At 41.0% G+C, this 26395-nt stretch overlaps 1 protein-coding gene across 3 annotated transcripts in view; it reads left to right on the top strand.

The window, feature by feature from the left end:
* Positions 1-26395, top strand: part of LOC117082219 (amyloid beta A4 precursor protein-binding family B member 1-interacting protein) — a 129619-nt gene that overhangs the window by 33299 nt on the left and 69925 nt on the right. For 2 of the 3 annotated variants that reach the window (XM_033208864.1, XM_033208867.1), the window contains exons 3-4: positions 20275-20346; positions 23201-23288. In XM_033208864.1, the coding sequence (XP_033064755.1) occupies positions 20275-20346; positions 23201-23288 (160 nt within the window). Of the gene's footprint in view, positions 1-19809; positions 19864-20274; positions 20347-23200; positions 23289-26395 lie in introns of those variants that run through there. The other variant, XM_033208865.1, reaches the window with a different exon arrangement.

The raw sequence follows: 26395 nt of genomic DNA, 5'->3' as shown, positions 1-26395 counted from the left end.
CTCAGCCTCCCAAGTGGCTGGGATGACAGGCACGTGCCACCATGCCTGGCTTATTTTTTATATTTTCCCCATGTTGGCCAAGATGGTCTCCATCTCCTGACCTCATGATCCGCCCACCTCGGCCTCCCGAAGTGCTGGGATTACAGGTGTGAGCCACTGTGCCAGGCCTGTTCGAGCTTGTTCATGCAAACTTTAGCACACTTGACTGGGATCTTTACTAACAGCTCCAATCCTCTGGGGTTTTCAGTGACAGGTGCAGAACATTGACCAAGATGGGCGGGGGCTGCAGGGGGAAGAAAAATAGAAAATCCCTCACCCCACAGAAAAGCAAGAGTTGGTTGATAGTTCCAGTTTTATCCTTGAGCCACACTGCATATAATTTTTCTGCACATGAAAACATCTGGCTCAGATCATCGTGTCTTGAAAAGAAGAGCAAGCTACACATTTTCAACAATAGAGCTGATTAAATTATAGTGCAGTGCATCCACAGGAAAGAGGCTTGGAGCCATGAAAGTGGCTTTGGAAGAATGCTCAGTAATAGAAAGGAAAGCATTTTACAATTGCTATGGTCTGTATGGACCCACCTTCTCCTCATGTCTTTATCTCTATTTCCCACCCATTTCTGAAGGCGTTCAGTTTGGCTTCCACCCTCAACACTCCTGCGCTGATAACCAGGGAGGGTATCTGTGCAGTTAAAGCCAAAGGTCATTTTTTTCATTTTCATCTTGAGAACATTCAGTATCCTCATCGTGTTTGTTTCATTCATTCATTCATTCATTTACATTTTCTTTTGGACGTTGGGGATGATGCATTAAATGTTAAAAAAAGATCTTGGCCAGGCGCAGTCAAGATCACACCTATAATCCCAGCATTCTGGGAGGCCAAGGTCGGCAGTTCACCTGAGGTCAGGAGTTCGAGACCAGCCTGATCAACATAGTGAAGCCCCATCTCTACTAAAAATACAAAAATTAACCAGTCATGATGCCACGCATCTGTAGTCCCAGCTACTCAGGAGGTTGAGACAGGAGAATCACTTGAACCTGGGAGGCAGAGGTTGCAGTGAGCTGATATCGCCCTACTGCACTCCAGCCTGGGCAACGGAGGGAGACTCCGTCTCAAAAAAAGAAAGAAAGATATTAAGAGATAACAGCATACAGTTATTCATAGAGGTATGTATCATTTCTTCTTAGGATTACGAATAAAGTGTGTCTTCGCTTCTTTACATTGACAATACAAAGATTCTAAGGCATATGGAACACGCTAGGACACTCGACTCTTTGTTACTCAAGCACTTAGTCTTGTTCCTTACAACTTTTAGAGCTCACAACATGATTTTTAGGTTTATCAAAGAATGTTATGAATGTTTCTACGTTTCTTGGTTTCTCATTATTGAATTATATATTCAATATATATATTTGGAAGTTTAACAATTTCTCTTGAATTCCAACAGGAAGCATTTGCTAGGTAGGCATTTGGTACCTGATGGATAATCTTTCATGATGGATAAATCTGCCACATCAATCTCTCTTGACTTTGAAAATTACAATCTGTGTGCTTTGGGAATTTCTGCTATCTTAATTGACTGTCCTGTTAACAGTCGTCTTCTCTAAATGGTATAATAACTTTGCATTTCAGCACTGTCTCATTGTGAGTCTTTTTGAAAGCTTTTAAAATGATGTTGTGTGATCCAAATTTAAATTAAGAGTTAAGCAGTGTGTTCTACCACCAATGCAAATAACTCAACTGAATGATAATTGGATTCTGCTTCACTCATTTGCACATAAATGGTTGAGGAAAAGTACATTGTAGGTGACCCCCGTTGGTGGCTGCCAAATTTCATAGTCTACTGTGTGAACCGTCATGATTTCAGAAGCTCTAAAATATAGAAACATACATTCTTGGCCGGGCGCAGTGACCCGTCCCCGTAATCCCAACACTTTGGGAGGCTGAGTTGGGCAGATCACGTAAGACCAGGAGTTTGAGACTAGCCTGGCCAACATGGTGAAATCCCGTCTCTACCAAAAATACAAGAATTACCCGGGTGTGGGGGTGCATGCCCATAATCCGAGCTACTTGGGAGGCTGAGGCATGAGAATCGCTCGAATGCTGGAGGCAAGGGTTACAGTGAGCCGAGATCACACCACTGCACTCCAGCCTGGGTGACAGAGCCACCCTGTCTCAAAAGAGAAAAAAAAAAAAGTATGTTCTTGAATATAAGAAACACGTCGTCACTATTTCTCCTTTTGGTTTCAGTGATTTTTTTTAATGTTCTGCAGCAATTTATGGATTTATTTTGCAATTAGAAACAACTCACAAAACGACTACCAGTTCTAGCGTAGGCTGTGTAGATTGAGCCTTTCAGAGTGCAGAAAGTGGTCGTTTCAGCTCTCCAGTGGCTGTATCCTGCCTTCTAAGCAATGCCTGGAATTTGTGCTCTGCATAGGGCTGATGCCCAAACCTCACTGGACATGCCTGGTTTTCATTACTCCAGTAATAGGCAAGTTCATGACTTCATTGCTTGGAATCTTTAGCAAATATCCCCTCTGTGCTCCTGGAAGTTAAAAAGCCATTTGACACCAATATTTTAATGCTAAGTAAAAGAATTTTACTAATCGCGCAGGAAAATCTTCCTTGCACTAGAAAACGTTCATCCTCCAGTTGATGTTAAATGTTCTCTCCACAAAAATAACTGAGGTAAAGCATTTGTTACTTAGCTAGAACTAAGCATTCAACAATGTATACATACTTCAAAACATCCTGTTTCACATGATAAGTACATATAACTGGATATATTGGCTTAAAAAATACGTTTTTTAAAAAGTAAAAAACAAATTGTCTTCCTTGCTGAAGCAAAATGAAAAATTGAGTCTAAAATATTTTAAGTTTCCCTGCTTCCTCCTTCTTCATTTTCAACTTGGAGTTGGAAGGAGAGAAAAGATTAATTTCTCTAAATCATTGCTCAAAATCTTGTGATTACCAGAAAAGTTCCACTTCAGCCTGTTTATTAAGCAAGACATCTAGACCCAGGCATCTGTTTGCATCTCCTTTTTAACCAAGCTAAAGGTAGGTCTCAAGGCCATGGCCAGATCTGGACCTTGGATTAGCATTAACTGTTCTAGAGGGGAAACACCATCATGTCTACGAAGACATAACCCAGTTTTAGAAGTTTCTAGAAGCAGTGATGTGACAGACACCCCCCTCCTTTGAGATGAGAACGTGGCTCTATGAAAGCAGGTTTCTGTCTGACTCTTGCTAATGTGTCTGTGTCTTCCCTTGTTTTTTCTTTTCTTTTCTTTCTGTTTTTGTTTTGTTTTGTTTTTTTGAGATAGAGTCTCACTCTGTCATCCAGGCTGGAGTGCAGTGGTGCAATCTTGGTTCACTGCAACCTCTGCCTCCTGGGTTTAAGCAATTCTCCTGCTTCAGCCTCCTGAGTAGCTGGGATTACAGGCGCCTGCCACCACGCCCAGTTAATTTTTATATTTTTAGTAGAGACGGGGTTTTGCCATGTTGGCCAGGCTGGTCTTGAACTCCTGACCTCACATGATCTGCCCACCTGGGCCTCCCAAAGTGCTGAGATTACAGGCCTGAGCCACTGTGCCTGGCCTTCCCTTGCTTTTTCTTTGTGTGGATTTGAGTACATGTCAGATGTGCTGTGTGGGTCTAAGTGAATGTTCCACCTGTGTTTTTCCTTCACACAGCCCCAGGTCCTGATATGTTGTCTATATGACTTACTTTCTGGAGCAGACAGGAACAGTGTAATGAAAGAGATCGGACTTGGGTTTATCCCATCCGGCAACGGATGTCCTGTGTGATCTTGGGCATGTCATTCGAACTCCTGACCACAAGCTCCTCATCTAAGAAAGTAGTGATATTATCTACCCCCACAAGGTTTCTATGAGATTTAGACCAGATAATATATCAGCAGTACACAGGAGAGATAATATTTTTTTTCCTTTGCATAGTCTTCCCCTGCAACTGCTTTTCATTCTGCTCTTCTTCCTTCTTCCCCTTCTCTGTTTTTTGTTCATTTGTTTTGTTTTGTTTTTTAACCCAGGTTGAGTCAATTTCAAAGGCTCGTTCTGCTTCTTTTTTTCTCCAGCTTTTCATTTTGAAAACTTTCAAACCTTACACCAGTGTGGTGGTTCATGCCTATAATCCCAGCACTTTGGGAGGCCAAGGCAGGAGGATCGCTTGGGGCCAAGAGTTCAAGACCATCTTGGGCAACACAGCAAGATCCTGTCTTTATAAGAAAAAAAAATTTTTTTTTGAGAGAGAGTCTCCCTCTGTGGCCCAGGCTAGAGTGGAACGCCACAATCGCAGCTCAATGCAACCTCCACCTCCCGGGTTCAAGCTATTCTCCTGCCTCAGCCTCCCGAGCAGCTGGGATTATAGACGCCCACCACCACGCCTGGCTAATTTTTGTATTTTTAGTAGAGACAGCATTTCACCATGTTGGTCAGGCTGGTCTCAAACTAAAAATTTTTTAAATTAGCTGGGCATTGTGGTGTGCACCTGTACTTGGGAGGGTGAAGCAGGAGGATCACTTCAAATCAGGAGTTCAAGGCTGCAGTGAGCTAAGATTGCACCACTGCACTCCAGTCTGTGTGACAGACAAGACCCTGTCTCAAAAAAAAAAAGGAGAGAAAAAAAAAGAGAGAGAAAAAGAAAAAAGAAAAGAAAGGAAAAGAGAAAGTTTTAAAACTTAAAGAAAATAAGAATCATGTAAGGGACATACATGTACCCTTCATCAAGATTCACTCATTGTTTACATTCTGCCACATTCCTACTTTATTTTTTTCACCATTTATCTCTTAAGAAAAAGACATTCTGTCTTTGTTGCACAATGCATGTATTACAGTACAATGATCATGTTCAGTAAATGTACATGATTTAATACTATATATTCTGATATATAGTCCATATTCAACTTTTCCAATTACCCAAAAATGTCCACTTTTCTTTTTTTATTTTTATTTATTTATTCTTTTTGAGTTGGGGTGTTGCTCTGTTGCCCAGGCTGGAGTACAATGGTGCAATCCCAGCTCACTGCAACCTCCGCCTCCCAGGTTCAAGCGATTCTTCTGCCTCAGCCTCCCGAGTAGCTGGGATTACAGGCATGTGCCAGCATGCCTGGCTAATTTTTGTATTTTTAGTAGAGGCGGGGTTTCACCATATTGGCCAGGCTGGTCTCGAACTCCTAACCTCAGCTGATCCACCCACCTCAGCCTCCCAAAGTGCTGGGATTACAGGTGTGAGCCACCACACCCAGGCCTACTTTTCTTAAGAGTCCAGACCAGTTACTTTGTTCATTTTGCAGGATATTCCTCAGTTTGGATTTAGCTGATCTATTCCTCTTGATTTTGCTAGCAGTATCGCGGAGGTGAGGCTGTGTCCTCAGGGCATCGCATCAGTGATGTCACATTGTCGCATTATTGATGATTTTAAGTTTGATCATTTGGTTAAAGTCATGTCCACCAGATTTTCTCAATTAAAAGTATTTCTTTGATAAGTGTTAAGTAATAGTTTTCATATAGTTTTAGTTCTGAGTCTTGTTGTGCATTTTGAGGTCATATTCTCATTTTTTCACCTACCCCGGAGTTTGACTTTGCAGAGTGGAATGATACTTCACGTGAATACCATGTTCTCCAACCATCTTTCACCTAATGGTCTATTCATTCATTGCTTATTCTTGCCACCCACCATGGTGGTTGTAGAATTGTGTCTTTTTAAAAAAATTCTATCGTCTCTTCTACTGCTCTCCCTTAAGCTGTTAACCTACTCGGCAAATACTTTTGAAGATTTTTCATGACCAAGGTAGGCACTATGCTTAGCAACAAACACAAAGGCGAATAAGACAGCCTCGATCCCTGCCTCTGTGGAGCTTGAGTGAATATAGCATGTTTCTAATTTTTTTGAGTCAAGGTTTCACTCTGTCACCTGGGCTTGAATACAATGTTAGATCACAGCTCACTGCAACCTAAAACTCCTGGGTTCAAGTGATCCTCCCACCTCAGCCTCCCAAGTAGCTAGGTGCATGCCACCTCATCCAGCTAACTTTTTAAAGTTTTTTGTAGAGACTGTATCATGCTGTGTCGCCCAGGCTGGTAGTTTTTTAAATGTATCCATTTACTAAACAAATATTCACTCAGAGTCTATCATGTATTTACATTGTTCTATTTACTGAGAATCCAACAGTGAACAAAAACAGTCAGATCCCTGCCCTCACGGGGCTTACACTCTAGTTGATGAGTGGGAAGAGAGTATAATTAGAGAAAGCCTAAGTGGTAGAAAGAGTTGATTTTGAAATAGGTCAGAGCTCAGTAATGAGGAGACATTAAAGCAAAGATCTAAAGGCAGTGAGAGAGCAGCTGTTTGGGTAAGTGGGGAACAGGTGTTCCAGGCAGAGAGAAAAGCGTGAGTGAATGCACACTCACAGGGTTCGAGTTACAGCTGGGAGGCTTGTGTGAGCAGAGCACAGAGATAAAATCCAATGGGCCAGTGACTAGGGGGGCGGGGGGGTGCGGTGGAGGTGGTTGAGAAGGTAGCTGAATGTGTGAGTTAGGAAGAGGCATTTGAGGCCAGGTGTGGTGGCTCATGCCTGTAATCCCAGCACTCTGGGAGGCCAAAGCAGGTGGATCACTTGAGGTGAGGAGTTCAAGACCAGCCTGACCAACATGGTGAAACCCCATCAGTACTAAAAATACAAAAATTAGCTGGGCATGGTGGCGCATGCCTGTAATCCAGCTACTTGGGAGGCTGAGGCAGGAGAATCACTTGAACCTGGGAGGCGGAGGTTGCAGTGAGCCAAGATCACTCCACTGCACTCCAGCCTGGGCAACAGAGTGAGACTCCATCTCAAAAAAAAAAAAAAAGAAAGAAAGAAAAGAAAAAGAAAGAGGCGCTTGGGTTGGAGATGTGCTTTGGGGGTTGGCAGCATATGTATGGTTTTTAAAGCCCTAAGAGCACCTAGGGAGTGAGTGTAGACCAAGGCCGAAGAGAAAGAGGTCAGGAAGGATGAGGAGGAACCCACGAAGAAGCCTGGAAGGAGAAGCTGATGAGGTAGATAGGGATGGAGCCAGAATCTCTGGGGCCTGAATCTTATACAATTTTGGGAGGATCCCTTTTAAAAAGAAGGGATTTTTTTAACCTTGGGATGGGAGATGAGGTTTCCCTTTAAAAAATACAAAATTATCAATGAAAAATTAAGAACAAGAGGGAATATTTATTTAGGGCCAGAAAGGAAATCACAATGAATTACCAATTTTTATATAACAAACCTGCACATGTACCCGTGAACCTAAAATAATTTTTTAAATAAAATAAAGAAAAATATTTAAAATCATGGCGAGGTTAGGAGACAGCGATAATTTATAAAGTGTATTTGTTACTAATCACTAGAGATCACTGAACCCAAAAAGACTTTACTGTTGTACTTTACCATGAAAAAATAGTTTTCACTGCCTAAAATGAAACTTTTTATTTTCCAGTATTATTAAAATATGCAGACATTTGAAAAAAACACTCAAAATAAAAATTGACAAATAACTATAAACATCTAAAAAGCAACATTGCAATCTTTATGATGATTAAATAACTTGCTGAGGTATTTTTCCTATACTTTTGGTTGCATTTTCTTTTATCTTCTCTTCCTACAGGGCATACAATTTTCTGTAGGTGATAGATGATTTAGTGTTTCCTCCAGCATGGCTGTTCAAACTTAATTTTTAGGATTGAGAGTTGAGAAGAAGTTGACTTCTGTTTGACACCTCTAGATGCTAATGCCCCCTCTGTAACTTCCTCTGTGGTTTCTAACTCTGGCGGTGCTTCTTGCCAGGCAACAAGGCCTCAGAGAAGTGCAGCCTTTATTCTTACATGGCACCCCATGGCATCCAATGGCCAGGTGACAACTGGACTGCTTGGCCAGGACCATAGAACCATCAGTTCCCACCACCCTTCCAACTCCTGGGCTGGGACTGGGGGTGAGGTGACATAAGGTAGCCAGGAAGCTTGGATCAAGGCGACCCCGGGGCAAGGAGCGGAGCAGCGTTTCCTTCAGACCTTCTCCTTGGGATGGGACATGAGATCCAATGTCCATGAAATGCATCATGGGAGGGCTTTTGCTGGACTCCAAGTAAAGTGGAGATAGTGCTGGCAGTCGCCTGGCCCCACTCCAAGACCTAGGAGCTCTTACCCAGGTGACCTCCCAGCAAGAGAACAATGTTGTGTGCTGCTGCTGGGGTGCCAGAGGAGACATGCGGCATCAGAAGGGTCCTGCAAGTGAGAAGCCCTGAAATGTAAGCTTCTTTATTGGCTTCAAAGTACATTGGCCTCTGTGAGGAGGAAAACCAGGAAAGAAAACTGTCAGGAAAGCCAAGTGAAGACAATATTTCCAGGAGGGAGTGATCAATAATATTAAAGGCTATATAAGGTGCTAACTGTGAACCAACCATTGGATTTCACAACAGAGAGATCATTGGTAATCTCTTTTTTCAAAATAACTTTAATACTGGAATGCTTGAGCTTCTTCTTCTTTTTTTTTTTTGGTAAACGTGGGATTTCGCCATGTTGCCCAGGCTGGTCTTGAACTCCTGGGCTCAAGTGATCTGCCTACCTTGACCTCCCAAAGTGCTGGGATCACAGGCATGAGCCACTGCACCCCACAGGTTGTTGGTAATCTTGACACACAGTTTGGTGACATATTGCAAGCAAAAGTCCAGTTGGGGTAGATTCTTGAGAAAATAGAGACAAGTAGGGGAGCGTGAATAGATCCAACTATTCACAGGACTTTTGTTTCTAAAAAGAAATGTTCGTGATTTTTATTAATTAACACAACATGATAAATACATTATTTTCTATTTGTGTCTCTTCAAATAATTCTAAATTGCATTGTCCCTCTGGTTTTAGGTCACAGTGGGCCCTGTGTACGAAAGCAGTTCCCCATTTCTTACTTATATAGACACTCAAAGTAGAAAAAAAAAAGGGGGAACTTAAAATAATCTAGAGACTTGGCACTCTTTCCAACCCATGGGCATCCAAATGAAACTAGTCTACAACTTGTCTCCCAGAGCTGGAGGCCAGACAGACAGATGGAAATGGGGATGCTGGGTTCATATGTGCTGACCTCTGTTGCCCTGTGGCAAGTGTTCTTGCACTCGAGTCCTGGGCAACCTTTTTGGGTCTTATTCAGTTCTCTCACTTTTTTCTAACTGAAGCTTGACTTCGCAGAGTGCCTCCACCTTGTCCCACCCACTTACTTCCAAATTGCTTCAATTTTATGCAAAACATAAATTTTTCACTGACTTTATGCTTTGCATAAAATCACAGCAATTTGGAAACAAGCACATTTAAAAATCGTATCTTTTATTTTTTGTTTTTATTTTTTAATTTTAGAGACAGGGTCTCACTTTGTCACTCAGGCTAGAGTGCAGTGGTGCCATCATAGCTCACTGTAGCCGTGAGCACTTGGGCTCAAGGGATTCTCCCACCTCAGCCTCCTGAGTAGCTGAGACCACAGGTGCACACCACTATGCCTGGCTAATTTTTTTTAGCAGAGGGGATAGAGATGGGGTCTTGCTATGTTGCCCAGGCTGGTCTTGAACTCCTGGCCTCAAGTGATCCTCCCACTTCTGCCCCCCAAAGTGCTGGAATTTCAGGTGTGACCCACTGCACCTGGCCTACATCATATTTTTAAAGATGTGGTAGCCCATCTCATTATGTGTGAGTGTGTGTGTGTGCATGTGTATGGGTGTGGGTATGTGTGTGTGTCTTTACTGCAAAATTCTAAGACTTTTCAAAGTACACTCAGTATTTTTTTAAATCACTGAAATAAATCATGTCATTTAATGATTAGTTTTTTATTTAAAATGTTATTTACAGGTAACTTTTGCCATGACAATATTGCTTACAAAAGAACCCTGATGTCTTGGTTGTGACCCTAGATATTCATATACACATGTCCATATGAATTTTGTTTGTGATTGACTGCATATTAGTCTGAATTGATCATATGACCATAGTCATCATCCTTTTGATTCAATAACTACTTGCTAGCCTATTAAGATTTTCACTGACCTCAGCGGTACAGCGCAAAGTCGGTTAAGTTGGCCCAAGAGGTTTCTTCATCTTAGTTCTCTGCTGAGTGAATTATTTGATATAATTTGTAACTTTAGAAATGCTTCTGTTTCCTGTTTTATGCCACACAGAATCCTCGGCTTCCCCTTCCTCCTCCCCCAAACGTTGCAAGAACCTTTAACCATATGCTGTGTTATTCTGTGAACCACTTCCTCTTGATAAAACGCTTTCATTGCATTTTGAAAAAATACAACACGGAAGGAATCAGGTAAAATTCAATATTCTAAGTTATTTTCAATCACACTGTACACAGGTGATTTCACAGTTTCCACCAGCATTTGCGAGCATCTGAATTCTGCAGTGCGTATTTCATCCTAAGTGCAATCCCTTTCATAAGCTTTTTAAAATTTTTTCCTCCTCTTTTGTATCTGTAGTTGTAATATGTCGACTGATTTATTTCCTAGAAAAAAAATTGCCAGATGGTATTTAATTAAAAAATAATAAAACCATTAAAGTAAATTGATACTTGGAAAGCCTCAGATTTTTTAAACTTATTTCTGATCAATTCCAGTTCTATTTTAGTTTTGGCAATCTAGTAATAAACTCAAAACACTGTAGGGTAAAAAAAACAGCAGTCCCTGTAACTCCAGCACTTTGGGAGGCCGAGGCGAGTGGATCCCCTGAGGTCATGAGTTCGAAACCAGCCTGGCCAACATGGTGAAACCCCTTCTCAAGTGGAAAAAAAAAAATTAGCTGGGCATGGTGATGAGTGCCTGTAATCCCAGCTACTTGGGAGGCTGAGGCAGGAGAAATGCCTGAACTGGGAGGCGGAGGTTGCGGTGAGCCGAGATCACACCATTGCACTCCAGCCTGAGCAACAAGAGCAAAACTCCATCTCAAAGAAAAAAAAAAAAAAAGCAACCAATACTAGGATACAAACATTTTTCTTTAACTGTCTTTAACATAGATAGATGTGCAGTATGCAGATAAATTCACTGAAGAGAAGAAATACAGCTGAGGAAAACCCACACAGAAAAATCTTCCAGAAATTTGTTTAAGCCTCCAACCATGTCTGGGATCAATAAATATTTGGTGACTGACTTACGTTGTGTAAACTCGATCGAGTTACTTATCTCTGGATGCCTCAGTTTTCTCATCTAAGAGGAACCTAAAAGTGTTTTCATTTCACCTAGGGTATGAGGATGGATTTAATCAGTCAATGCACATAATGCACCAGGACAATCCCTGGCACGGAGTGAGAACACCTAATAGTTACCCGCTATTATTTTTATTGTTATCAGGCAGGTAAAGAACAAGGGGAGATTTCTGTCTCTCTCACCCCCAGCCATGCGCAGAAACAATTAAATGAGGAATTTTATTCCTGGTAGACAGACAGATGGCAACTTCTCTGGTGAAATACTGAAGACTAATTCTAACCTTCCTGAAATTCATTGACTGTGACTCATTTTAATAATCGGAAAGTCATTTTTATACCTCCTCTGTTGTTTCATTTTTTTATTATTATTTATTTTGAGCCAGGGTCTCGCTCTGTTGCCCAGGCTGGAATGCAATAGTACAATCATGAGTCACTGCAGCCTTTAACTCCTGAGCTCAAAGGATCTTCCTGCCTCTGCCTCATGAATAGCTGGGACTACAGGCGCGTGCCACTATGACTGGCTATTTTTTTTATTTTTTGTAGAGATAAGATCTTGCTCGCAAATATTCTATTTTGTCTTTTCTTTTCATTCTCAGTGCTCTGAAATTTTCATTTTGTTATTGGTATTAGTATTTTAATCCAAGTAAAGACTAAGCGTGACTAAAAATACAGCTGAAAAGGTGAAATTTGCAACCATTCAAATTAGCTTAGACAACCCGTGAGTTTGTAACATCTTAATATGGTGCCATAAGAAAGCAGGGTTTTGACAGATAAGCTCCTTATGAAAATGTAAATAATATGTGTTTCTTCGTTGTATTGACACTTGCTGCCACTGAAAACAACTCTGTAAACCCAAAATTTGATAATCACAAGAAGAAAAAAATCTTAACAACTTTTTTATTTCATGTAGAAGTTGTTAGGACCACTTGTTTGTTTTGTTTTGTTGTGAGGTGGAGTCTTGCTCTGTCGCCCAGGCTGGAGTGCAGCATGACCTCGGCTCACTGCAACCGCCACCTCCTGTGTTCAAGCGATTCTTGTGCCTCAGACTCCCAAGTAGCTTCTAGGCGCGCACCACCACGCCCAGCTAATTTTTTGGTATTTTTAGTAGAGACAGGGTTTCACCATGCTGGCCAGGCTGGTCTCAAACTCCCGACCTCAAGTGATCCACCTGCCTCAGTCTCACAAAGTGCTGGGATTAGAGGCATGAGCCACCACGCCCAGCCTTGTTTTGAACTTATATGAAAAATAGCGGGTTTTCTTGTTTTCTGTTTTATTAAAAAATTCCTATTATAAACAATTTTATTATTACATATTTAATTTAATATATAAAATGGTATGCTTTTATGAATAAATCTTTTAGTTTTAAGAGCATCAAATAATCCCTTAATTTAATATCATTCTGCTCAAAATTCAGTTCCCAGCACGAAATTATAACATATTATTGTTATAACAAAGGAGTACTTAAGCATGTTTATGTGTTCACTTTCGTTCTTACCGATCAGCAAATTTAAAATAAACACATGAAATTAGTTATATGACGTGAATTAAGTAATAAGATAGAAAACATAACGTGTTTTTATTTACTAAATAATGATTAGCCTATTACTTGAAATGTTAACTGGCTTTAGATTGAATTAGAAAAGAAGAAAAGTCATTGATATTGTCACTCAAGTTGCCTCAAGTTGCATGGTAGTTGTCAGAATTTTTCTTAAAACAACTACAATTTTTGGTTTGAAAACGGATTCAGGCCTAAATAGATGCGAGCCCCAGTGAAACTTTTGTTTACCAACACAACATATCTGTGTAAGTATCAGTATTTACTCACTTGGAAATAGCATTGGAAAAAGAGAAAGTATTATAGTGAATGAGGTTCCACAAACCTGTACCTATAGCAGCAGCTTAGAAACAGACTGTTTAATTGCTCTGATAGTTCTTGGAAACATGTTATTTGGCAACCTCTAAGGACTGCCCGGCCCTGGAATGTGACATTTCTGAGTGTGTCACACCAGGAGCCATGTAGAACGTGTAGCCAGTCAAGTGAGAGAGAACGTTCTATGTGGCTTGAGATCTGGACTCTAGCCCAGTTCTTCTCATTAGTCTGGGAAGTTACTTAATCTCTCTGGGTTTCCAACGAAGCAGTTCGGAACACAAACATCAACAAGATCTGATTCTTACTTAATAACGACTCCCAGTTTTCTAAGAGATTCTAACACGATAACAAAAAGAGTGTGATTCAGAGTGGCAAATGCTGATTGCAAATTTATGCCAAGTATTGTTGGCTATTTTGTTTAAATGTCGCAACAAGCCTATGAATTAGGCATTACTGTTTTCCTTGTTTTACAGACAAGGAAACTGAAGTCCAGGGAAATTAAATACCATGTCAAGTTGGTTGTTAAGGCCAGGATTTACTGACACGTTTACCAAATGCAATAGATAGCAAATCTCTGCTGGAAATGAAGAGACCATTGAAGTGTTAGCATGACAGCTGGATTTTAAATGATCAGTAGGATTTTATGAAGGAGATATGGACAGAGGAGAATGTTATTTAAAGGGAATAGCATATACAAAGACAAAAGAGTTCTAAAAAGCCTGTTCAGAAAACATCAAGGGTCCTGAAGCCAGGCCTGGTGGCTCACGCCCGTAATCCCAGCATTTTGGGAGGCGGAGGTGCGAGGATCACTTGAGCCCAGGAGTTTGAGACCTGCCTGGGCAGCATAGCGAGACCCTGTCTCTGCTAAAAATAAAATAAAATAACATAAAAATATATAAATGAATTAAAAAATAAAAGGCCAGACTGGGGCAAATTAGGAAGGACTTTGAAAGACACGCTGAGTGCCTGAACACTCTCCACTTCATCATAAGCATCCAGGGAAGGCTTTTAAACAGGAGCGTGGCATGTTCACATTTGTATTTGCAATTTGCAGCAGTGGTGGTGGTGAATATTTCTGGGGAGTCCAGAAGGCTGGAGGCCAGGTGAGCTGGTGAGGTATCAACTGTGACTTGATAGAGAGAATGAAGGCAAGGAGAAGCCTTCTACAGGAAAAGCCAACAGATTCCCTGACCGACTAGGTGGAAAAATGGGAGGAGTAAGGGACTATGCCAAGGATTCTAAGTCAGACTGATATGTGACTAAAGGCCTTTTACCAAGTGAGGGCGCATAGGAAGAGAATTCATGAGGGGGAGTAATGAGTTGGAGCTGCTTAGAGGGAAATGCCTGGGGGATGTTGAGTTGGCTGTTTTTAGGCAAGCTACTCTGACCAATGGAATAAGGGCTGCCCTCATCCAGGTCCAAAATTCCAGATTCCATGGCTGGAATTGCTGATCTTCACGGCATCCCAAACTCATGCAAACTGAGTTAAATGTGTAAGATTAACTTTGTCGTCGATATAAACATATGTCCTGTAAAACACATGCATCACAGTACTCAGGATAAATGTTTAAAAGACATAGTTTTGAAATGCATCCAGGTGGAAAAGAGAAACAATTTAAGGATAAAAAACTAAAGCCTAGAAATATTAAGCATTTGGGAAAATTTCCTTGTCGTTTAAGGAACCTAAGGGAAAGTTTTAGCCTGGACAAGCGGCTTCAACCACTTCACCCCAGTCTATCCAATAATAACAATAATGATCGCAAAATCTAACTGATTTTTAGTATTTCCATTTATTTTTCATCAAAAACTTGTGTTCTTCCCAAGACATAAAATGAACTCAGAAGTGACATACTCACAAAAAGATTCTAACTCCACCCAGTCACAATGTGAGCATGGCTTGTTTGCAATGCATTGCTTCACTGTGATAACTCCACCCCCGCTCTTTCTGGCTGCTAACCCAAATAACACTTTTGGCTGTCAGGGCTGGGTGTTTTTTTTTTTTTTCCTCTCTCTCTTTTAATCTTTCTTTTGACCTTTGGAAAACACCACACGTACCTATAGGCACAGCCCTGTTTTCTTACACTTGTGTGTGTGTACACTGTACACATGTGTATAACTCTTGTTTGTCCATTCCAAAAATAAAGTTTTCTTGCAGAAAGGTCAATTGTGTCATATGACTGCATTTACAGATTAATAATTTTTGTTACAAACTGCCTTTAAGTCAAATGTCTTTTTATTTTCACCGTGCGTGCACCTGTGATCCATTCACTAGCAAGTTTACTTACGACTGTAGGTTTCAGCACAATTTTGATATTGACTCCACTTAACTCAATAACAGACTCTGGGGGAGAGGAATGAAAGGGCAGGGGAAAGGGCAGGGGAAAAGATTTTCAGCAGATGAATGCAGGGAGAGGTCACGAGAACGCGCTGTTGTTTGAGTTATTTCCATCTTAGGTGGATGATTCACTGTGGCACGTCATTAACCTGTTTCTCAGGCAGTGGTGTGCACAGCCTGAGAAACGAAGGCCTTTGGGTTCAATGGGTTTTTCTGATTCATTGATGTCACATTTCAAGACTTTATTTTAGTGCTTTTCCAAATTTAAGGGTTCAGGAGAATGAATCAATGGCAATATTCTTGTTACTCAAATTATCTTTGGTTCCTATAAGCTTATTGTAATGCTGGTTGGCAGTTTTGAGGTCAGCAAACAAATCTATATTTATTCTTATAAAATGGATTACTCTTAAAAAAATCTGAAATGTGTTAATACCAATAATTACTCTTAACTTTTTCTGTTAATAATAATTCATCTGAAGGATTCCTTTATTTTCTCACATCATTGTACTCAGAAGGAAATTCACGTGAGCAGTTCTGGAATTTTATTATTTATTCCATGAATTTCTGCTTATTAAAATAATAACTTAAAAATCCATGACAAGATTTTTAATACCATATTAGTTGTTTTGGGAAACCAAAACAACTTTGTGAAACCATGGAGATAATGTCTACTTAAATACTTTCTGCCATTTTGTAGGAATTTTTTTTTTTTTTTTTGAAAGAGTCTCACTGTGTCACCCAGGCTGGACTTTGGTGGCACCATCATAGCTCACTGCAGCCTCGACTTCCTGGGCTCAAGCCATCATCCCGTCTCAGCCTCCTGAGTAGCTGGGACTACAGGCACGTGCCCCCACACCTGGCTCATTTTTTAATTTTTTGCAGAGAAGTCTCTCTATGTTGCCCAGGCTGGTGTCAAACTCCTGGCCTCAAGCACTCCTCTCCCCTCGGCCTTCCAAAGTGCTGGGATAACAGGCGTGAGTCACCATGCCCAGCCTTGTAGGACATTTAAAGAAAGGAGGATATGATTCAGATACTTTGTATGCAACTGTGTGGGGATAAAACCCCATGGAAAAGATTCCTCATGCTGACTTCCCTCCTGAAACAGGGGCGGGGCCCACCTGCAGCCATCTTCCTCTCTTCTAGCTGCCATAAACACTTTTTTAATCCCAACAATACACACAAAATAGGCCAGGTATCTTCTATCATCCTTTACTGCTGCTGTGTTTGATTCCTGTCTGACTTGCTGTGCACACATAGACCTAGACCTTCGTTTTCTTTCTCACTTGTTGCTTCTGTACCTGGGTGCTCACCTGTCTGCTTTGTGTGGACTGACCCTCAGCATTCACGGAGTGGCTTCCTCGAATTCGAACACACACCTCCTTGTCCCACGTGTATGTACACCTGATTCTTTGGGATGCATTTGCTACTAGGAAATGTGCTAGTTCGATGGAATCTAGACCTCTCTTAACCAAAGACCTCTTCTTGTCCCCTCCCAGTGACTCCTGGCCAACATAGTTTTACAACGTCCTGTGCTCCTGCAAGACACCTCCTACACTGGAAGCCAGATAGGGCACTAGAGAAAATTAATTCATCTCATAGCAATTCAAGCATCCGTCCTCCAAAATAAAACATGCAAAACTTAAACCTTGAAATGACTGTGGAATACCCTCAGTGACCTGCAGCTCAGGGTAGCTTTTGTGTTTCTCACGAGGGAGAGACTAGAAGGAGGGCAAAAGAAAAGCCACTGCAGGGGGCAGAAAATACAGATGGAAAATGTTCTCAGTCCTGTTTGGCAAGGGTGATAAGGTTATGTAGGAGAAGAAAATAATTTTTTTCTTCTTAAAATAGGGAAAGGGGGAAATATACGATGGAAAAATTAGCAAGAAGATTTCATTATGTCAGATTTCCTAAGTGATAAACCCAAGATAATTGTTGAAGATAATTTGGGAAGATTAAGTGCTAGCTTTGCAGGGTGGATATTTGGAGGATATGCACTGATTCACCCAAAATGATTTTACAGCCTCATCTGTTCTGATTGCTCAGCGTCAGTGCTATCCTGGGTGCTAAATGTTGCTAATAGCAACTCTGTTGCTCTTGCAACAGAGTTAGTGCCAGATAAATATTACTGTTATCATCATCATCATCATTTACATCACTCCACTTTTAAGAATTGTGATATCTTAAAAATCATTTGGCCGGGTGTGGTGGCTCACGCCTGTAATCCCAACACTTTGGGAGGCCTGGGTGAGTGGATCACTTGAGGTCAGGAGTTCAAGAACAGCCTGGCCAACATCATGAAACCCCATCTCTACTAAAAACACAAAAATTAGCCAGGCATGGTGGCGGGTGCCTGTAATACTAGCTACCCAGGAGGCTGAGGCAGGAAAATTTCTTGAACCCAGGAGGCAGAGGTTGCAGTGAGCTGAGATCAAGCCATTGCACTCCAGCCTGGGAGACAGAGTGAGACTTTGTCTCAAAAATAAAAGAAGGAGGAGGAGGAGGAGGAAGAGGAGGAGGAGGAGAAGGAGGAGAAGAAGGAGAAGGAGAAAGGGAAGGAAGTCATTTGAGTCATTTTTAAGAAAGCAAAGTTAGTGTGACAAAGTTTGTTTCATAGACATATTTAATAAAGAGACTAAGATACCCTGGTTAGCTAAAGCTATTAAAAATAAAAATATGTGACTGCTAAAGTATTAAAGTCACTTAAAGGGTGAACTACAAGTTTTCAAGATAGTTTATTCAAGGAAAGGTAGATTTGCCTCGACTTGGCCTATTTCAGCCAAGTAGTTTATTTTAAATACACACACATGAAGAGATAATAGTAGTATGGTTATGATTTAGAAAGTATCTTTATCGGCCAGGCGTGGTGGCTCACACCTGTAATCCCAGCATTTTGGGAGACCGAGGCAGGCGGATCACCTGAGGTTAGGAGTTTCAGAACACCCTGGCCAACATGGCGAAACCCCGTCCCTACTAAAAATACAAAAATTATCCAGGTGTGGTGGGACATGCCTGTAATTCCAGCTACTCAGGAGGCTGAGGCACGAGACTGGCTTTAACCCGAGAGGTGGAAGTTGCAGTGGCGTGAGATGGCACCACTGCACTCTAGGCTGGGCGACAAGAGCAAAACTCCATCTCAAAAAAAAAAAAAAAAAAGAAAAGAAAAAAATAGAGTATCTTTATCTTTTAGTACTGCATTCTGAAATATTTGTGGAAAAATAATATTTGCTTTAAAATATCTGTTGTAGGAAGATATAAATGGAAAAAGATCAGTCCAGTTGAAAATTATTAAAGCTGGACAATGTGTACATGAAAATCATTATTCTCTCTGCTTTTGTATATATTTTTAATTTCCAAATTAAAAGAATGAGATACAAATGCATGCATGTACATATTCAAGTAAATATTGTGATTTGGCTTAAATATTACATACTGATTCTCTACACCCACCAGACTTCTTAGTATGAGCTATAATTGGCATTAATCTTACAGTGTTTTAGAGCATTTTGAAATGTCCTTAGAGGCTGAGCAAGGGAACTCATCCCTGTAATCCCAGCACTTTGGGAGGTCAAGGAGAGTGGATCACCCTCAGGTGAGGTCAGGAGTTTGAGACCAGCCTGGCCAACATGATGAAACCCTGTCTCTACTAAAAATACAATAATTAACCAGGCGTGGTGGCGGGTGCCTGTCATCCCAGCTACTCGGGTGGCTGAGGAAGGAGAATTGCTTTAACCTGAGAGATGGAGGCTGGAGTGAGCTGAGATCGTGCCACCACACTCCAACCTGTGTGACAGAGCAAGACTCCGTCTAAAAAAAAAAAAAAAGAAAAGAAAAAAGAAAGAAATGTCCTTAGAAATGGTCTGCAACAAATTCCTCATGTTACAGATGAAACAATTGATTACCTTTGCCAAACTACTGCTAGTTGGTGGCCAAAGGACTAGTAATGTCTCCTAACTTCCCAATTTAGCCTTGCCAAAAATGTCAGGAAACCGAGCAGCCAGTTGCGACTCACAGTGCGTCCCACCCTATTTTGTTGCAAACTTTTCCTCTTCTTGGGCAATTGCTTCATTTGGTTTAGGCAAAGAAAGTTTAAAATGTAAAAACATGTTTTCTTTCTATCTCTTTTCACTTGACAGGGCGGCTATTTAAGTTCTACGTGTTTGTCCACCAGTACTTCTAAATAAATGTACTAAAAACTATTATTTCAGAAATATCTTTTGAAAGCAGGGAATTGTTGGGTAAATATGCTTAATCACTCCTCACATCATTTTCATGTAAGTTTTTTTTTTGAGACGGAGTCTCTCTCTGTCCCCCAGGCTAGAGTGCAGTGGTGTGATCTCGGCTCACTGCAACCTTTGCCTCCTGCGTTCAAGCGATTCTCCTGCCTCAGCCTCCCGAGTAGCTGGGACTACAGGTTCCCACCACCACACCCAGGTAATTTTTGTGTTTTTTGTAGAGATGGGGTTTCACCATATTGGCCAGGCTGGTCTTGAACTCCTGACCTCAGGTGATCCGCCTGTTTCGGCCTCCCCTGGTGCTGGGATTACAGGCATGAGTCACCTTGCCCAGCCTGTTTCTTTGGCCCCAAGAAGACTAGTTTAGCCTGGAAAATTTCATTTGTGGCTCTGAGGCGTTTCCCAAGGTTTGGCACAATCTTGGATCAAGCAGATTGGATAGAAGCCAGGCATGAAATTTCAGGCTAACATGAGCCTTCCTCTCAGTATAGTCCTCTCCCTACTTAGCGGCCCATGGATGGGGCTCTTGAGGGAAAGAGAGGGATGCAAAGAGTATCCTAGGATCAGGCTTTTATGAGACTGCTAATATCTCAGTTTCTTCCTTTTTCAGATGGGTGAGTCAAGTGAAGACATAGACCAAATGTTCAGCACTTTGCTGGGAGAGATGGATCTTCTGACTCAGGTAAACTTCCCTTTTTAACTGGCAAATTAGAAAACAAAAATCGAGTTGCAGAATTTCATTATAACATGACAAAGGAGCTGTCTTTTTTAAAACCCTGAAGATTGGCAACATTATATAGTTCCAATATAATTGTGACAATGACGGATTAAAAAAAAAAGTTTGTTCCTGACTATACTCTTTTGAGATCAGTTAGTTTAATACATTGATCAGATATACATCAAACTTGTAGTATCCAAATATTTACCAATAGAGAAATTTACCCCCAAATTTACTACCCTACAACCACCAGCACTGAGCCATTTGCCTGTGGTTACCTTTATATAAACTCACTAAGAAAATATTATCTTTGTTTGATTTTGGGCTGTTTTTGAGACAGAGTCTCACTCTGTTGCTTAAGCTGGAGGGCAGTGGCACAATCATGGTTCACTGGAGCCTCAACCTCGTGGGCTCAAGTGATCCTCTGGCCTCAGCCTCCCAAGTAGCAGGGACTACAGGTGCATGCCACCACACCCAGCTAACTTTTTTTTTTTCTTTTGTAGAGATGAGATCTCACTATGCTGCCCAGGCTGGATATCATCTTTAGTAAAGACTTTTTACCAACTCTTGAGGAAATGCTATATTTTAAATAACTAAGTGGGAGTTTTGGTGGCCTTGTGATTAGACTGTAAGAACTTAGTACCCTCAAAGGAATGTGAAAACCACTCAGCCATAGACAGAAAAAACCCCTGGCATCAAGATCAGATGGACTCAGAGGTCACTGAGCCCCACTGTCGGCGCCACTACAGCCAGGCAGCTGCTAACCCAGCAGCCACTAAGCCAGGTTACAGTCAGGTGGGCTTTAGAGCGGCTCAGAGTGTGCTCATAAATGAGCCTTTGACTAAGAAGGTAACCAGCTCATCACTTTTCTGCATAAAATGTCAAAAGAAGAATAAGCCAGTATTCCTAAATAAGATAGGGGTCTTCTAAAGCTCTCTAAAAAAAAAAAAAAAAAAAAAAAAAAAAAGAATAGTCTGTGTTTTGAAAGACTATTTATTTTAGGAAAAATAAACCAATTCTACCCTGGGCACAGTGGCTTACACCTGTATTCCCAGCACTTTGGGAGGTCGAGGTGGGCAGATCACAGGTCAGGAGTTCGAGACCAGGCTGGCCAATATGGTGAAATCCCATCTCTACTAAAAACACAAAAATTAGCTGAGCCTGGTGGTGGGTGTTTGTAATCCCAGCTACTCAGGAGGCTGAGGCAGGAGAATCATTTGAACCCAGGAGCAGAGGTTACGGTGAGCCGAGATTGTGCCATTGCACTCCAGCCTGGGCGACAGAGTGAGACTCTGTCTCAATAAAAACAAAAATAAAAAATAAACCAATTCTAGTTAGCATCTACTTTATATTCCCAATAAGATTCAGAAAAGTTTAGATTCTATGAAAGAAGGGATAAGATACAAGACAGTTGGCTTAGAGGAAGGGGTGCTGGTTAAAAGGTGTTAGGATGACAACCACATTTCTTTTTTTCTCTTTCTCTTTCTTTCTTTCTTTCTTTCTTTCTTTCCGTTCTTTCTCTCTTTCTCTCTTTCTTTCTCACTCTCATTCTTTCTCTTTCTCTCTCTCTCTCTTTCTTTCTTTCTTTCTTTCTTTCTCTTCCTTCCTTCCTTCCTTCTTCTTTCTTTCTTTCTTTCTTTTTTTTTTGAGTCGGAGTTTCACTCTGTCAGCAGACTGGAGTGCAGTGGCACAATCTCGGCTCACTGCTTCCTCCATCTCCCAGGTTCAAGCGATTCTCCTCTCTCACCCCCCATGCATTATCTGGGATTACAGGTGCACGCCACCACACCCAGCTAATTTTTGTATTTTTAGTAGAGACGGGATTTCACCATATTGGCCTGGATGGTCTCTATCTCCTGACATCATGATTTGTCCACCTTGGCCTCCCAAAGTGCTGGGATTACAGTTGTGAGCCGATGGCAACCACATTTCTAAAGATGAGGACTGTGTTTTCTCCTCCCATGGCGGAGGAGAGTTTAAGGGAACGTGTGTGGTCTCTCTGTACCCGTTCCCTCATTTCTGCAGCCAGTGGGGGAAGTGTTCTGATGGGCCAGAGTCTGGGATTTTTGCAGGACCACATTTAAGTATTGTTACTGTAAGGCAAGAACAGGAAAGAGGCTGGGCATGATGGCTCACACCTGTAATCCCAGCACTTTGGGAGGCCAAGACAGGAGGCTCACTTGAGCCCAGGAGTTAAAGACCAGCCTGGGCAACATAGTAAGACTCATTTTTATTTAAAAAAAATGAATAGGAAAAGGCCCCTTTTAGTCTCTTGGACCTGCCGTCACCCAAAGCCCTTTTGGTTTTTGCTGATTCTTTGTTGCGGCCAAGTGGATATAGTCATAGGTTTGCTTGGCTAAGCAGCCCTGCCAACAGGTAGGTTCTCAAGATTTTAGGCTAAGGAAATATTTTACTACAACAGACTGCATCCTCAAACAGCTTGTCTCCTCCAAGTAACTGGATATTTATTTCTTTGATGTCATGACTTAAGTCATTACAGAATTATTTGTATATATGTATATATATAGTGTGTGTGTGTTCACCATTACAAGACATTATTTATTCTTTATAAAAATTAACTACCTCATTCTCATTGACATGTTCCGTTTCAAGATCTTCCTTCTAGAATAATTTTTACACTGTAATTTTCTATAGGGGAAAAATTACGTAAAACATTTTCAAGTTACAATATGGTTTTCAGAGAACATACTAAGGGAGAAAATGTGTAAATAATACATGGTTTTTGACTTGCTGAGTAAAGTATGCTACAGAAATGTTTGTATCATGAATAACTTTGATGGGGGATCTTTTTTCACAGAGTTTAGGAGTTGACACTCTCCCTCCTCCTGACCCTAACCCACCCAGAGCTGAATTTAACTACAGTGTGGGGTTTAAAGATTTAAATGGTAAGCATAACAATTTCTTTTCTTAAGTAATTCAAAATCATGAGATGATTCAAATCAGTATGAGACTATAATTTGAAAACTAAATTAAAGGAACCTAAACATCGTGATAAATATCATTGCTAAAATCATGGATTTCAGACTGGGTTTTACTGTGTCTTGATTGAATTGAGAGAATCAAGAAGACATTTTTGCCAATAACGAAAGGGAACACCATTCTGCATTTGTGAAAAGTCTCAAAATGATCTTCTGCTTTAAAGTAAGGGGAGTTTCTTCTTATTACTAAGCCCATAGAGTAACAAAGAGTAGTATATGAAAATATTCATAAGGAAATGACCCTTCAGTGATAGAAATCAACTATTTCATAATGATTAATAAATATGAATGGATACTTCATATTTTATTTAAAATATTTTTTAATTTAGATATAATATATACTTATATGTAATTTAGTCTACTTGACATTTTTTCATTTTTCCTGAACGTGTCACTTTATTTTATTACCAAAAATCTCTCAGCCATGCGTGGTGGCTCACACCTGTGATCCCAACACTTTAGGAGGCCAAGGCGGGAGGATTGCTTGAGCTCAGGAGTTTGAAACCAGCCTGGACAACATAGCAACACCCCATCTCTATGAAAAATAAAAAAAAAAAAAATAGCCAAGTGTGGTGGCATGTGCCTGTGGTCTCAGCTGCTTGGGAGGCTGAGGCAGGAAGATCAAGGCTGCAGTGAGCTGTGTTTCTGCCACTGCACACCACCCTGGGCAACAGAATGAGATTCTATCTCAAGAAAATAAAAAACAAAACAAAACAAAAACTCTCAGTTTATTTAAGTGGAGACATCTTTAGGCCACATGCTATTCATATTATAATAAGTCTTGAGGCCTGGCACAGTGGCTCAAGCTTATGATCCCAACACTTTGGGAGGCCGAGGCGGGCAGATCACGAGGTCAGATCGAGACCATCCTGGCTAACACGGTGAAATCCCGTCTCTACAAAAAATACAAAAAATTAGCTGGGCGTGGTGGCGGGCGCTTGTAGTCCCAGCTACTTGGGAGGCTGAGGCAAGAGAACGGTGTGAACCCAGGAGGCGGAGCTTGCAGTGAGCCAAGATCGCACCACTGCACTCCAACCTGGGCGACAGAGTGAGACTGCATCTCAAAAAAAATAATAATAAATCTTGAAGTAATCACTTTCAAATTAGTGAAAACTTCCTGCAACTCTGGAAGAAGATTTCCCAAAGACTACCAAAGTGACTACCAAAAATATGAAAAGCAAGATAGGAGAGAAGTTCAATTACAGAAATCCAGAATTCAAGTTTTATTTCTGTGCTTCTCTGGATTTTTTTTTTTTTTTTTTCAGGCAGAGTCTCTCTCTGTCACCCAGGCTGGAGTGCGGTGGCGGGATCTCCACTCACTGCAACCTCTGCCCTCTGGGTTTGAGCAATTCTCTTGCCTCAGCCTCCCAAGTAGCTGAGACTACAGGCAAGAGCCACCATGCCCGGCTAGTTTTAGTAGAGAAGGGGTTTCGCCTTGTTGGCTAAGCTGGTCTCGAGCTCTAGACCTCAGGTGATCCACCTGTTTCAGCCTCCTAAAGTGCTGGAATTACAGGTGTGAGGCATGGCGTCCGACCAGGCATTTCTCTGTTTCTATCATTTCCAGTAGTTTTGTAATAAACCATCAGGTGCCAGTGACTGTTTCTTGATAAATTATAATATACCTCTTTTGATTTTCTCTTTTTCCTACACTCTTTTTATTTGCCACACAAATTTATTATTCCTGCCAGTCATTTCCACCAAGATGGTAACATTCATGAAGTTTTTTACAAAAGCAGGCCAGGCATGGTGGCTCACGCCTATAATCCCAGCACGTTGGGAGGCCAGTGCTGGTGGATCACTTGAGGTCAGGAGTTCAAGACCAGCCTGGCCAACATGATGAAACCCCATCTCTACTAAAAGTACAAAAATTATCCAGGCATGGTGGCAGGCACCTCTAATCTCAGCTACTTGGGAGACTGAGGGACCAAAATCACTGGAACCCAGAAGGCGGAGGTTGCAGTGAGCCAAGATTGCGCCACTGCACTCTAGTCTGGATGACAGAGCAAGACTCTGTCTAAAAAAAAAAAGCAAAAAAAAAAAAAGCAATACACTTTTGTAAAATTATGATTGCAATAGATAACATATACTTGCACATATGAACAAAGCAAATTTAGCCTCACCACATCTTAACAGCCGCATGTTTTATAATCAATTCAATTAAAATTAAAATTTAATCAATATTTCAATTTAATTGTAGTCATCTCAACTAACGCTTTCTAAGCACTAACTCAGTGCCTGGTATCACAATACTGACAATGATAGGAGCAATGATACCCAGATACCCAGCAAGATATAAACACAGTGATGTTACACTACAGTAATAAGACACTCTTCTCATTAAGGAAACAAGATGTACACACGTGGTCTAATTTGGATACGGGAAAAGACAATTAAAAACTACTCCTATGTATGGAAAATTAAATTTGTATGGAATTAGATTAAGAATAGATTTGTTTTGTCTTCACTTTAAAACACTGCTAAAATGAGTTCAAAATATTTTGCCCAGGCTGGGTGCGAGCTTGTAATCATGCTCGTAATTCCATCACTTTGGGAGGCCAAGACAGGAGGATCACTTAATCCCAGGAGTTTGAGACAAGTCTGGGCAACATAGTGAGACCACGGTCTCTAAAAAAATTTAAAAATTAGCCAGGCATGCTCCTATGTGCCTGTAGTCCCAGCTACTTGGGAGGCTGAGGTGGGAAGATTGCTTGAACCCATGAGGTCGAGGCTACCGTGAGCTATGATCCTACCACTGCACTGCAGCCTGGGCAACAGAACAAGAGCCTGTTTAAAAACAAAAAGAATTGCCCAAAGTCATTCAGAGAGTCAGTGACCAATTTCAGAATAAAATCTATTTCTTTCCCATTCCCCAATTCCATATTACTCAATTCTATATTCATAAATTTAGCTAATCTTTATTAAAACATTTCATCTCTATTGATAAATTTAGAAATCTTTAATATATTAAAAAGCTATTAACAACTAATATAATAATTCAATTTATTAAATTTGCT

The sequence above is a fragment of the Trachypithecus francoisi genome, unplaced genomic scaffold (genome assembly GCF_009764315.1).
Source record: "Trachypithecus francoisi isolate TF-2019V2 unplaced genomic scaffold, Tfra_2.0 Lachesis_group9, whole genome shotgun sequence".
NCBI lineage: Eukaryota > Metazoa > Chordata > Mammalia > Primates > Cercopithecidae > Trachypithecus > Trachypithecus francoisi.
Note: the sequence above shows the minus strand (reverse complement) of the source record. Positions and strands in the feature narration are given on the sequence as shown.